General features: G+C 34.0%; 1 protein-coding gene across 1 annotated transcript; it reads right to left on the minus strand.

Annotated features, from left to right (window-relative positions):
* Window positions 1-466: 466 nt before the first annotated feature.
* LOC132068147 (cysteine desulfurase 1, chloroplastic) lies at window positions 467-7,621 on the minus strand. Its single transcript, XM_059461630.1, has 10 exons — window positions 7,321-7,621; window positions 5,843-5,976; window positions 5,395-5,551; window positions 4,960-5,146; window positions 3,252-3,397; window positions 3,106-3,178; window positions 2,874-2,937; window positions 2,060-2,159; window positions 1,136-1,294; window positions 467-966 (listed from the first exon to the last, which is right to left on the minus strand). The coding sequence occupies exons 1-10, from the start codon at window positions 7,549-7,551 to the stop codon at window positions 796-798; spliced, it is 1,422 nt and encodes a 473-aa protein (XP_059317613.1). The 5' UTR covers window positions 7,552-7,621; the 3' UTR covers window positions 467-795.
* Between the last annotated feature and the right edge of the window lie 5,992 nt (window positions 7,622-13,613).

Raw genomic sequence — 13,613 nt, forward strand, 5'->3', positions numbered from 1 at the left:
AAAGTTGAAGGGAAAGTTATGCAAGCTAAGTTTTAACTTCAAGAGTGTATCTATCTGTGTATGTGGAATCTCGGAATTTAGTTTCCATCGCCACAAAACATTTGTCGATACGATGTTGGAGTAAAAGTATGCACGATTTATCACGGCAGAATTTGTACGATGTTGGAGTAAAAGTTATGCATGATTTATCACGGAACTGCGCTGCTGCTGAAAGGCAAAATTTGGATACAACACCAATTAGCTTCACTTTTGTGTTTCACCTATGGCTATGTGAGAATATAAGCAAGTTGAGGGCCGGTAAAAATGTAGCTGGCACTGAAGAAGTTAAGTAGTGTGTTTCTATTGCTTCGCTAACGGAGGAAGTAACCAGTGTCCCGGAAAAAGAAAAGCTCAGAAAACTACCATGGAGATGGGTTCAAAACGACAAGCGGAAAGTAATCATCCAAAAATTAAGAAAAACGGAACATATGAAATCTAGTAGTGTAACAATTAAATTGAATTGAAGTAACAGATAATCAGCATCTAATTTACAGTAATGTCTGGTTTATTCATGAAGCACACCCTTTACATAATCGTGTGGCTGTATTCATTGCGATGACATCTTCCTTGGCGCTGCCTTTTTTTGCTTTACACAACGAAGCAATGACTCTTTATAACATTAGAGGAAACACAGTAAAATTTTAACAGCAACTCGTCGACCACATAATCAAGACGTTTGCTTATGTTAGATGCGCAGCCACTCCAGCAAGGGGTATATATCCTTAGATAAGTTACAGAGGTGATGCAGAAGTACCCTCATTTGAAAGAAGTGAAAAAGTCGATAGTGTCCTTGAGCGCCTCGATGAATTGGTCAACATCGTCTTTAGTGTTGTAGAAATGAAGGCTAGCACGTGCGCTTGAACTGATCCCTAAATGGCGATGGAGGGGCTGAGCACAATGGTGACCTGATCTAATAGCCACACCATGCTGCAGAAAACATTGCTATTTAGAAATACTTCATTTACATGACATCATAACTTATAGTACGTATACCCAGGTGCATAGACATGCATTTGTTTTTCAGATCCTGCCCTCATTTTCGACAGAGTACAATCGTAGCTATGCAAGAGCCAGGATGAAGTTTTATTTCCCATACCTGTTGGTCGAGGAAAGTCGCGATATCCGTTGGGTGAACATCTTTAACATTGAAAGAACAAAGAGCTGCTCGCTTAACAGTTTGTGAAGGTGCAGGGCCGTAAATACGAACATCAGATACTGAAGAGAGGCAATCGTACAGGTAATTACCCAGCTCCATCTGAGAAGGGATATGAGAATGGAAGAGCCATTATATCACCAAAACCACTCCTTATCAAAATGCATATTATGCAACTTTACCTTGGATCTGCTTTTCACCACAAATTTGAGATGGAACTCAAATATCATAAAAAGTCAAAAAGGTAAAGAAACATATATACATACTGAAGATTGATTCATGTCAACTAAGTTCTAGATGATTCTAAAGACGAGCATTAATCTACATAAAGTGGGAATAGCCACCCTGATGGAGTTAAAAGAAGTGAGCAAACCAGCAAAAGGTAGTGAAGAATAGAGGTAGTCATATATATATATAGTTGCAAATTACGCTCTACAGGTGGAAGGTGCTAAATTAATGGTACAAAACTTTGACTATGACGCCCAAATAAAGGTTTTAACTGTAAGATTAGTTCAAAATATTTGTCCTTAGTAGCAAATACTGAGAGCCAAAATCCCAGGAAGACAGCTTCTCAATGTCTTCTTTGAAGCTGGAATTGAAAAACTAAAAATCGAAGAACAGAATACAATATCCAACCGCTACTTGAGATCTCTTCAGTATAATGCAAAGTTGTGGTGCATTTTTTAACCTCATTGAAATTTGCACGCTACCAATTTTTTATGGGATAGGTAATTTAGATGCTACCACACGGCCATACGGGAGAAGCCAATTAGCAAAATGGTACTGTGAACAGATACATGGATTTCAGACAGAGAGCAAAAGTACGTCTTTTTCAGGAACATGAGTTTTTAAGGGATAAAAACTCACCTCATAATCATGAATCTGTTGCATGCCAATTTCCGACAGATAATCAATTGCAGCTCCAAGCCCAATTGCTTCCCCAATTGCGGGAGTCCCAGCCTCAAATCTGATCCCAATTACAAAAAGGCGTGTAAGAGGGAACTTACAAGAGCAATTAGATTTAAAAATTACTCCTAGATGATTGAGCTTTAGCCAAAACACTGAATAGTTCCAGGCCAATGTATTATTTCCAGATCCAATTTAAAGTTAACAGATAATCTAGACATACTTAAGATGAGAAGGGGTAATCAATGTCGTCGGCATAGAGCCTGCATTATTTATCAATGTATCATAGAATTTAAAACTCTCTTCAAACCAAAAAGCAAAATTTTTATATTTTTTATTAAGACGTACAAGTGTTCTATGATGCTCAGAAATGATGATGGAGAGGATGGATAGCTTTGAGAAGTGTGGAAGTCTATGTATAAATCTAAATCACAGAATCAAGAAGTAACATTTTCCCCAATGGTAATAAGAACCAATGACAATGAAGGGAAGATCCCAAGTTGACCTATCTTGACGGTACTTTATTCAATATAAGCGGAGCAAGAAAAGGATCGAAGAAATACAGCTTGGGGTTAGATGTAATGGTATTAATATCAAGATGATGAAAATGGACAAGTAGAGAAACTAAAAACATAACAACTTAAAAAGATTTCAAGATCATGGTTCAAAGGCAGGCATTGGATGCAGTTCGGCTTGAATGGACAAAGGAAGAGCTAAATAGTTGTCAAAGTACTGCCAGAAAATTCTAATAGGAACGACGGAAAAAGCAACAAACCTAGAAGGAGGTTCAGCATAAGTGGAATGATCCAAATATACATCAGCTATCATTTCACCACCACCTGTAATTCAAGGGACAAGACAACTTAAGAACTAGCTTGACTGAAACCAACTTTAAATATCCTTCTACACATGGCATGAAATTTACCAAGCACGAAGCAGAATGTCAATAAATGATACTTGGCTTTGATTTTCTTTTTGAGAATAAAGTTTAAGGAAAAGTTACATACCAAGGAACGGAGGCATGCCAGAAAGGATCTCGCTCTTGCCATACAAGAATCCAACGCCTGTAGGCCCACACATCTGAAGCATGTTTATCCTCAATTTCAAATACTCAATGGAGAACCACTTATATAGTACATGGCATTGTCCTCACCTTATGAGAGGAACCAACAAGAAAATCAGTGTCTAGATTCTTAACATCGACCACCATGTGTGGGACACTTTGACAAGCATCTACAAGCACTTTTGCTCCAACATCATGTGCCCAACTTATGACTTCATCCATTGGAAGAACAGAAGCTGCATATAAAATGGGGATACTAAGAAGAGACCAATGGACAAGAAACGGATAAATAGAAATATGGGAAAGCAAATTCACAAAGAGAAAGTGTATTCTGATTTGTTATTCAAATAACAATGAGCAGACTGAAATTTAAGCCACGGGATATCCACAGTTGACCTCACAAATAAATTCTAAAACATGCACCAATAAAAGTGACTGTTATCTGCTAGGTTACATTGTCTAGAGGGTACTATTTTTAGACATTAGGATCATAATAGTCTATATTAGGGAATGCATTATACAAGATTGAACCATCAGAACCTATGATACTGAAATTAAGCTCATCGCATATTGCGTTGAATTAACCCCAGATTGAAGATCCATGTGATGGCAGTGCCTCGTACAGAAAGAAGCATCTGATTGGGAGGCAGTACAGGTGCTGCTACAACTAATTGGTTCTTCAGTTGATTGGTGAACAAAGGAATTTAGTATGGAGCAGCAAGAAATATAAGAACATGACTGTCGACTCTAAATTTGATACTTTTTCCAAGGGTAAGGACGAGATGGCTTTCTTTCACAGTACCACTCCCAACAATGGGAGTGGTAGAGCCATCAGCAGGCTTTAGCTTACCCAATGATGTTGATGGGTAAAGTGAAGAGAAAATGGTACTCATAAAATAGTAGTGTAGTGATCAATAGCGCCGCTATCAATGATACACTGTCCACTACTCGAGGCTAGAAGGAATTTGAGATATCACTAAGACAGAAAATATGCTCAGGTAGATGATCTCCACCCCACCCCCCACCCCCTCCCCGGGGTCAAGTCCCATCATGAAGTATTTGCTGGCTTTCATTTTTTTTTTTTTTCACAGATCTAGTGTCTGAATTACTTGTTTGCTTACTTCTATTATTTTGTCACCAAGTTTCTCCAAGAGCAATAGAAAATGATAAGTATAGTGGCAATCCCTATCTTCCAGTTGTTCTGTTCCCAATCAACTTTCAGTTGAGCAACAGAAAAAAAGGAGAATTAAAATGAAGAATTCTTTAAGAATATCAGCTAAATCAGAGAGTGCCACAAACTTGAAAATTCTGAAAAGCAGGTATAGTCAAGAGAAACCTGATATAGAACAGTTCCTGCAGGTTTTATGCAATAATCGATCCATGCTTAAAATGACCTCACTAGGTCAAGGAAAATTCTAGACAAACTTGGTTCACTTCTACTATTTTCAATCAATACATGAAGTTGAAACTTGAAAGTAAATCATAGTTCTGCAACAGTTTCTGTTAGCTTCTTTCTGACTGTGATTAGCAGTAGTTCTTTTGAGATTTGAGAATGACACTATGAGTAGCAGTGGCTCACGCTACGGAAAGAACAATTTGATCACTATCTCGTTTTGAGGTCAATATAACTGCAGAGCAAAGAGTGGTTTTACAAGTTGGACTAAGAGAGCCATTTATTATCTCTAGCATTCCATCAAACTAAGATGAGATTGAATTGTGGGTCCACAAGATTCTTCTATTATCTGGAAATGAAAATTAGTGGGTTGATCTCTGTCTGATAGAATAATTATTCACCAACCTAACATATTTGAGACATGATGCATGACCAGAAGTTTTGTCCTCCTTGAGAGAATGTCTCTTAATTGCCCTACATCTGGAACTTCATCCTCTGTCAAATTTACAAACTTCAGGACAGCACCAGTCTTTTGAGCAACAATTTGCCAAGGAACAATTGCACTGTGATGTTCAGCTATTGTTATTATAATCTGCAAAGTTAGAAGACAGCAATTTGTAGTCAAATACTAGCGGCATATCTAAGTAAACAACTGCTAGAAAACTTTTAAAAAATGTTATAACAAGGATCTGAGTTTCAAATACCCGATGAGAAGAAAAGGATAACAATAAACATGTATTCTTTAAAGCTAACAATTAACATAATTGGAGGGTCCTCTCAAATAAATATCTCCAGACATTAAAGTGACAAATAACAAACTCTGGAAGAAAGAATATACACCTCATCTCCTGGTTTCAAGTTTGAGAGTCCCCAAGAGTAAGCCACTAAGTTGATAGCTTCAGTAGCATTTCTTGTAAAAATGATTTCTCTAGCTCCGGCATTAATGAAATTTGCCACCTTTTGTCTTGCTGACTCGTACTCATCTGTCGCCTTTGCACTAGGTTCGAAATGATAATACAAACTAGTCAATATAGCATATCAAATAATCTATCAATCAACTTTGCCTCAATCCTAAATTAGTCTGTTGGTTTTATTAATGTTTTGTATTTATTCCGCTCTGTCCAGGTCCATACTGTACATAACATGAAAGAAAGGTCCCTAACCACAAGCCTATTTTAAGTAAAATTGAAATGAATTTCTTTTTATGGATGGATAAAATTGCAACAAACTTTTAGATTTTATGGCAATTGTAAAAGATGTTGAGTATAAATCTTTTCAAGATGAGTACCTCAAATAATGAATGCCCCGATGGACATTGGAATTGTAAGCTTCATAATAATTCTGCAAAGCCTTGATTACAGCTGTTGGCTTTTGGGAAGTTGCAGCATTATCCAAATACACAAGCTTTGAGCCATTTATTTCCTGCAAATATCACCACAATATCATTCCATGTAATATCAATCCTACACACCCAACTCCTCTCTAACCCAACATTAACCAAATATCCTCTTTCAACTTCAACTTCAACTTCAAATATTACTTTTTCAAATCTAGACCAACTCATGCCGAAATGCCTACCAAGAGCTATCAGATCATTCCACTTAGCTTGTTTATGTCACTCAAATATTTAAATTTATGCTAGCATTTGTACAGTAACTTAACTCTGCCTATGTGCAAAGGACAGATGGCCTCAGACTCGGACAAAGATGAACCATTTCAGTAAGCTAACAGCCACTATTGTCGTCAAATTACAGTACTTCCTCAAATAATACAGAGAATTCATATAATCTAATTGGGATTAAGTTGATACGTATCTGTATACATATACACGCGGGCACACATACACGAACACCAAAAAAGTTCGCAAATTGGGAAGTGGGAAACATGCATAAAAGAGTTTTGGCAAAACAAAGTTTTTGAGTGTTTAGAAAGGAAGGAAAAAGGCACTTGTTTGAGAAAATTTTGCCAAAAAAAACTAGTAACTTTCTTTGAAACTTTTGAAAAAACAAGTTTCCGAATCTTCTCAAAAAAGTGCTTGTATGAGAAGATTTTGCAACAAAAAAACTAACTTTTGTTTGAAATTTTGAAAAACTGAGTTTGGAAACCTTCTTTAAGAAGTGCTTGTTTGAGAAGATTTTGCCCAGAAATAAAAGTTTTTTCTTTTTCTTTTTTTTGTGAAAATTTTGAAAAAAACTAAGTTTGGAATCTTCAAAAAAAAGGTTACTACTACCTTTTGTGCAAAATCTTTTCAAAGTAACACTACCTCCAAAAACTTTAAAAATGAGTTAACTACTTTTGGAGAAGATTTAGCGAATAAAAAGTTTTTTTTTTTTTTTTTTTGACAATTTAGAGAAACTGATTTTAGAATCTTCGAAAAAGTTGCCTTTTGTGCAAAAACTTTTCAAACAAACACTTCCTCCAAAAAACTGAAACTGAGCTTGCAAAAAAAAAGAATCTTCCATACAGCGAAAAGCTAAATCAAAATTTACCCAAAAAAGCTAAAAAAATCGAAAAACTGAGTTTGGAAATCTTCTCAAAGAAATGCTTGCTTGAGTAGATTTTGTTCCAAGCAAAGTCCAAAAAAAAAAAAAAAAAAAAAAAAACTGATTTCGAAAAAAAAAAAAAAAGTTATTCCTTTTGTGCAAAAAAAGAGTTTGCAAAAAACTCAAACACCTACAATCTTCCAAACCACCAAAACTATGAATCAAAATATACCTAATACTACAGATTTTCATATACATAGAGAAAGTGGAAAAGAGGCCGGACCTGGTGAAGTATTGGGAAGTCAGGTCGGGTAATATGCCCGAGCGAACCGGGTCCAAGTTTCGGGTCATCTACTAATGGAGTAGAAGTAGATACTGCTGAAGCTGACACGTGTAACGGCCTGGACCGCCACCTGAGCGAAGTGGAGCTCCGATTGGTGACCCGGTTAACCGTTCTTAGACCGATTGGTAGTTTGAGAATTGCGCCTTCCATTGGAGTTGTTGTTGTTATCATCGTCGGTTTGTGTGAACTCCAACTACTACCACACACCGTTTATCCTTTTTTTTCTTTTTTTCATAATCTCTTTTTTGGTTATTTAATTGCGTTTTTTCTTTTTTTTCATAATCTCTTTTTTGGCTATTTAATTGCGGAAAAGATAAATTCAAAAATGTCATTAATCAATTGGAAAGGGCTCAAAATATCAAAAATGTCCTTAACATTTTTTTTTAAGTTAAAGAAATAACCCCCAGTTAACAGAAACCAGACATATAACATGGAATTTCGTTAAAGAAGTGGCCATTTTTAATTAGTCCGCATAAATTTTTGATCCATTTAAAGACCCGAGCTAAACCAACACCCAAATCCGTTTCTAATAAATGTAATATCCCACGCTATGGTAGACATAAATTGGAGTCATTTTTTTGCTCGGATTACCCTTCTTTTGGGGTGTTATTTAATGGGTTTGAATTAAATTTGTGTAAAAAAAATATTTACAAGGCAGAGGTTTGGATTCGCAAGGCGAAATTTTGGGTTGAAACTCTCTCTTGCAAATTCAAATTCTGTCTTGCGATTTTTTTTTTTTAATTTTTGACTGAGCGGAAGTTCAAACTCAAAATTAAGAAATTTTTAGCGAAGGATAAAAATTAAAGATCAAACTTTGAGGACTAAAAATTAAAGACCACCCCAAAAAGGGCAATCCTGCAAATTGCCCAATCGGAGTTAAATGGCAATAGTAAGAGCCTATTTGGATGGGCTTTTGCTTAGGGAAAAGTCCTGAGTTAGGAATTTTACCTTATGATTTTTTTTACTTAGTGTTGCTATTTTGATTTTAATAAAACAAGTGCTTAAATTTTTTATTTTATTTTACCAAACACTATAAAAGTGTTTAAAAGTTATTTTGACATAAAAGCACCTAAAATAAGTCAATCCAAGCGGGTTTAAATCACGAATCTTACTGACATCCGGTAACCAATATATGCATGCCATGCATTTTTACATGCGTTATTACCACTTAATCATAGATAATTAGTATAAATCATCACTTCATTAAATTAATTATGAAAAATTAATGTAGTTTGGTGTAAACACGTGGTGTATGTAAATTTTTACGTTTATAAATGCATCCGACAAATGCAACTTATAAATCGTACTTGACAAATATGAGTTGTAAATTACAGTTGAGAAATGCGCGTTCTGAGTCCATGTTGATAAATAATACTATCTATATGACAAATACGACTTCAGATAACAGGTGACGAATATGTCTTATTCATAGATGATACTTGTAAATCTTAAGCATGCGAGTTATGCTGGTAACTCTGTTAAGATATGATTTAATTGAAATTTAGAATTAAGTTGTGTATGAACATAAAATTAAAATTAAAGATTCATAAAATCAAATTAAAATTGTGATAGAACTCAATTCACTTATATCAAGTTAAAACATATAAACATCATATTTTGTAAACACCTTAACACACATTATATGCATTTGGACAAATAATTCTAATTAGCACGGTATTTAGTAATACAATCTTTTATTTTTAATTTGTCAAAAAAGAAAAACAAATATGTATGCATTAGGTGTCATGGACGAAAATTGAGAAATAGATGGATGAAACTGTAATTTCGCTAAAAGTTTGAGGGTCAATAAAACTTGTCGAACGAGAAGTAAAACCCTAGTAGCGGGAACTGAACTCACTCAACTGACAGTGAAATTCATTTCCGGCAACTTCGCTAACGCGCCGATATCACTCCGGCGACTTCGCTAACGCGCCGATCAGTTGCAGGTAATCCCATTTATCTAGTGTAATTCTGCAAAGCCTTGGTTACAGTTGTTGGCTTTTGGGAAGTTGCAGCATTGTCCAAATATACAAGCTTTGAGCCATTTATTTCCTGCAAATATCACCACAATATCATTCCATGTAATATCAATCCTACACACCTAACTCCTCTCTAACCCAACATTAACCAAATACCCTTTTTCAACTTCAAGTATTATTTTTTTTCACATCTAGACCGACTCATGCCGAAATGCCTACCAACATTTATCAAATCATTCCACTTAGCTTGTTTATGTCACTCAAATATTTAAAGTGATGCTATCATTTTTACAGGAGGTTAACTCTGCGTATGTGCAAAGAACAGATGGCCCTAGACTCGAACAAAGAAGAATGGTTGCAGTAAGCTATCAGCCAGCATTATAGTTAAATTGCAATATCCAAAATTAATACAGAGAATTAATATTCTACTTGGGGATTAAGATGATTATGTGTGTGTCTACATATACACGTCGTGTGCACACATTGACGAACACTAAGAAGCTCGCGTACACGGAAACGTGCATTTCCAGAACTGTTTAAGTTTTTTCGCGAAAACAGTTTTGGGAAAACTTTAGTTTTTGAGTGTTCACAAAAGAAGAAAAAGGTGCTTGCTGAGAAGATTTTGCTCCAAAAAAAAAAAAAAAAAAAAAAAAAAACTAACAACTTCTTTTGAAAATTTTGAAACACTGAGTTTGGAAATCTTCTTTAAAAAAGTGCTTGTTTAAGGAGATTTTTCCCAAAACAATAGCTAAAAACAGTTATTACCTTTTCAAACAAACACTTGCTCCAAAAACTTAAAAAATTGAGTTTGCAAGAAACTTCAATACCTAGAATCTCCAAAAGAAAAGCGTTTCTTTGACAATATTTTGCCAAAAACACAATTAAAATATGAAAATTTTGAAAAATTATTCCTTTTATGTGAAAACTTTTCAAACAAACACTTCCTTAAAAACGTAAAAAACTGAGTTTGCAAAACCTAAGAATCTTCCATAAATTTACCTAATGCTTAATTTCATATATGTAGTGAAAGTGGAAAGAGAGAGGACCTGGTATAGTATTGGGAAGTCGGGTCGGGTAATATGCCCGAGTGAACCGGGTCCAATTTTCGAGTCATCTACTATCGGAGAAGTAGAAGATGTTGTTGAAGGCGACACGTGTAACGGCCGGAATTGCAAACGGAAACGAATCGGAGCTCCGATTGGTGAAATTAAGGTTCCGGCTAACGAGTTCGGAGATACTATAGCTTAAGAATTGCCTTTTCCATTGGCGTTGTTGTAGTTGTTATCATCGTTGACTGTGTGAACTACTGCACACCGTTATCCCTTTTTCTTTTTTCTTGTTTTAATAATTGTACCATACTTTTTTTAATTGAAATTACATTAAACTCCTCATTCAAATGGTAATATGCCACACTCGTAGGCATATAAAATCGAGTTGGATATATATATGCGGTGTTTTAAAAGGCGGGCGTTTCACATTTGCCTCGGCCGAGGCGTAAGCCCCATGAATTCATTTTTAGTATTTCATAAAATATTATAATTACAATAAATATTTTTAAATAGGTAAAATTACATAAAAAAATAAAAGAAAACTGTAAATAAATGACATATAGTAACATCAACATTTATATTAGTGAGGATCAATTCAAGTCAATAAGATATTAACCATGTGTTTTAAAGACATTACTTAAGATGTTACTGTAAAATCTTTATTTAATAATATGAAGATTTGAGTAGCTTAGTCCAAAGTTTTAGAATATTGCTCTTAAAAAGTAGATAATGTTTTATCTTTCTTTTGGTATATATATTTTGTACTTCTTTTTTACAATCTTCAATATTATCTACGAGAAACTTAAATCATAAAATTTATCGGTAAAATTTTTTGGAGCCTCAAAAAGTTTGAGGGCCTAAAACAAAAGCTTTACTAGTCTCATCGTTGAGCCACCCCTGCTTACAACTTATATTATATATAACATAATTTTACAAGTATAAACAATACAATGAAATAAAAGCTATTATGGAACACAAATCAACTCTAACATCTTAACTTTCAAACAATGAAAAAATCACAATTTCTTAAAATAATATTACTATCATACTATTCATTTTATATCATAAACTTTATCAGTATTATAATTAAAACCTAATTCCTTCATGAATAAAATTAAAATTATTTTCAAATAGCGAAATAATAAAACATGATAATTTTGATACATGGGACAAAAGACCAATGACAAGTGAAAATGTACAAATCGGCTATGTATTTTTAAAAGAAATATTAAGTGATATTCACCCTCACGATATTCTCAAATAGTAAATATTGACTTGTTATTTGAGTTACACTCAATCTTCTTATTTCTATAGATGAAAAACTATTAAGTATTATTCACGTGTTAAAGAATTATGAGGGTCAATGATTTTAATTAAAGAATTTAACATATAATTTGTGTAAGAATTGTTAGGAGAGCCCCGAGCGTTTGGCTTTAGGCGTGTTTAGGACATACAATCGAGCACTTAGGACGTAAGCCTCATAGGAACTAAGTCCCGCACGTGAGCCCCGAGGCGTTTTGCCAGTGCCTTGCCCCGAAGCGAGTCTTGAAACTGCCTTTTAAAATACTGTATATATGCCATCCTATTATTCACTTAATCATCACTAATTAGAATAAATTATGACCTCATTAAATTATGATAAATTGATGTGGTTCGATATAAACACTCAGATGCGGTTAGGCCTGGGCATCAAGCCGAGCTCAGGCCTAGCCCAACCGAACCAACCTCAACCAAGCTTTTTATAATATCGAGCCGAGTAATATATAAATTGGTTGATTAAGAAAAATATAAACATTACTAGTTTAGTTTGATAATTGCATTCAAGTGTGAGTGAAATATATACATTATTTCTAAACAAGAACTTAAATTTAAATGACATTAACTTCAAATTGAACACAGAATTAACTTTCAAGCAAAAAATAAACAATAGAACTAAAGCAATACTAAATTCAAAAAAATTGTACAACATTAATTTTCCTTAATTTTTGAACTAATCATAGATGCGGGTAAACTTGTGCCCTTATAAATGCATTCGACACATGAGATTTATACCGATTGAAAAACAAAAAATATAAGAAATGTGAGTTATGAATCTCAAATGATAAAATAAAGTTATATGACAAATACGACTTAATAATCACAATTCACAACTAATAAATATGACTTATAAATTGTGAAATGCGACGTATAAATGACTGTTCGGAGATGACACTTGTAAATTGTAATCAAGCAATTTATGCTTATAGTCATGTTTAGATATGATTTGATTGAAACTAAGATAAATATCTAAAGTTAAAATTTTGTTTGGAAATAAAATTAAAGTTATAGGTGTAAGCAAACAAATTTAAAGTTGTGTTCGAACTCGATTCACTTATCAAGCTAACATATAAAAAACATATTTTGTATAATCATTTTAACACTTATTGTATGCATTTGGACAAATACTTTTAATTGGCGTTATCCAATATCCCTCTGTCTCAAATTATTTGTCGTGGTTATTAAAAATATTTATCTCAAATTATTTGTTATTTAAGGAGTTCAAAACATAATAAATTATTTTTTCCATTTTGCCCTTACTAAAATTTTGTCATTAATAAAGATGACATATAAATAGGATAAATATTTAATGGAGAGAGATTATGAATTAGATGTAAATAAAGGTAAAGTTAGTCAAATACTTCTCTTTATTAATATTTTATAAGGGGCACATAAAATAAAAAAAACACAAATAATTTGAGATGGAAGGAGCATGTATTTGTTTGTTTTATTTGCGAAAAAAAAAGAAAAAGAACTATGCATGGATTGGTGTCGTGGACAAAAATTGAGAAGTAGATGGATCAAATGTACAACTTGGAAAAGTTTGAGGGTCAATAAAACTTGTCGAACGAGAAGTAAAACCCTAGCATAGCAGGAACTGAACTCACTCAACTGACACTTTGAGTTCATCTCCGGCGACTTCGCTCACGCGCCGATCTCATCTCCGGCGACTTCACTAACGCGCCGATATCCGTCAGGTACGCGCTCAATCTCTTAATTTACTGGTGTAGCAGCAAACACTTGTACGCATATGCAAGTTCTAAGTTTTCAAGTTGCAAAAATTGATAAAAATAAAAGCTGAAATAGTTTAATTAGCAATGATATGAAGTTACTGACAGCTAAAAATAATGAAAACGCTATTTTTTTTCTTCTGATTTTTGTTATTTGT

The sequence above is a fragment of the Lycium ferocissimum genome, chromosome 8, assembly GCF_029784015.1.
Source record: "Lycium ferocissimum isolate CSIRO_LF1 chromosome 8, AGI_CSIRO_Lferr_CH_V1, whole genome shotgun sequence".
Taxonomy (NCBI): Eukaryota; Viridiplantae; Streptophyta; class Magnoliopsida; order Solanales; family Solanaceae; genus Lycium; species Lycium ferocissimum.

Coding starts and splice junctions, on each gene's coding strand:
- LOC132068147 (XM_059461630.1), bottom strand. CDS start 7,551: ATGATAACAACAACAACTCCAATGGAAGGCGCAATTCTCAAACTACCA. Junction 2,938..3,105: donor TGGCATGCCTCCGTTCCTTG/GTATGTAACTTT, acceptor CTTGAATTACAG/GTGGTGGTGAAATGATAGCT. Junction 1,295..2,059: donor AACAGATTCATGATTATGAG/GTGAGTTTTTAT, acceptor ATCCCTTCTCAG/ATGGAGCTGGGTAATTACCT.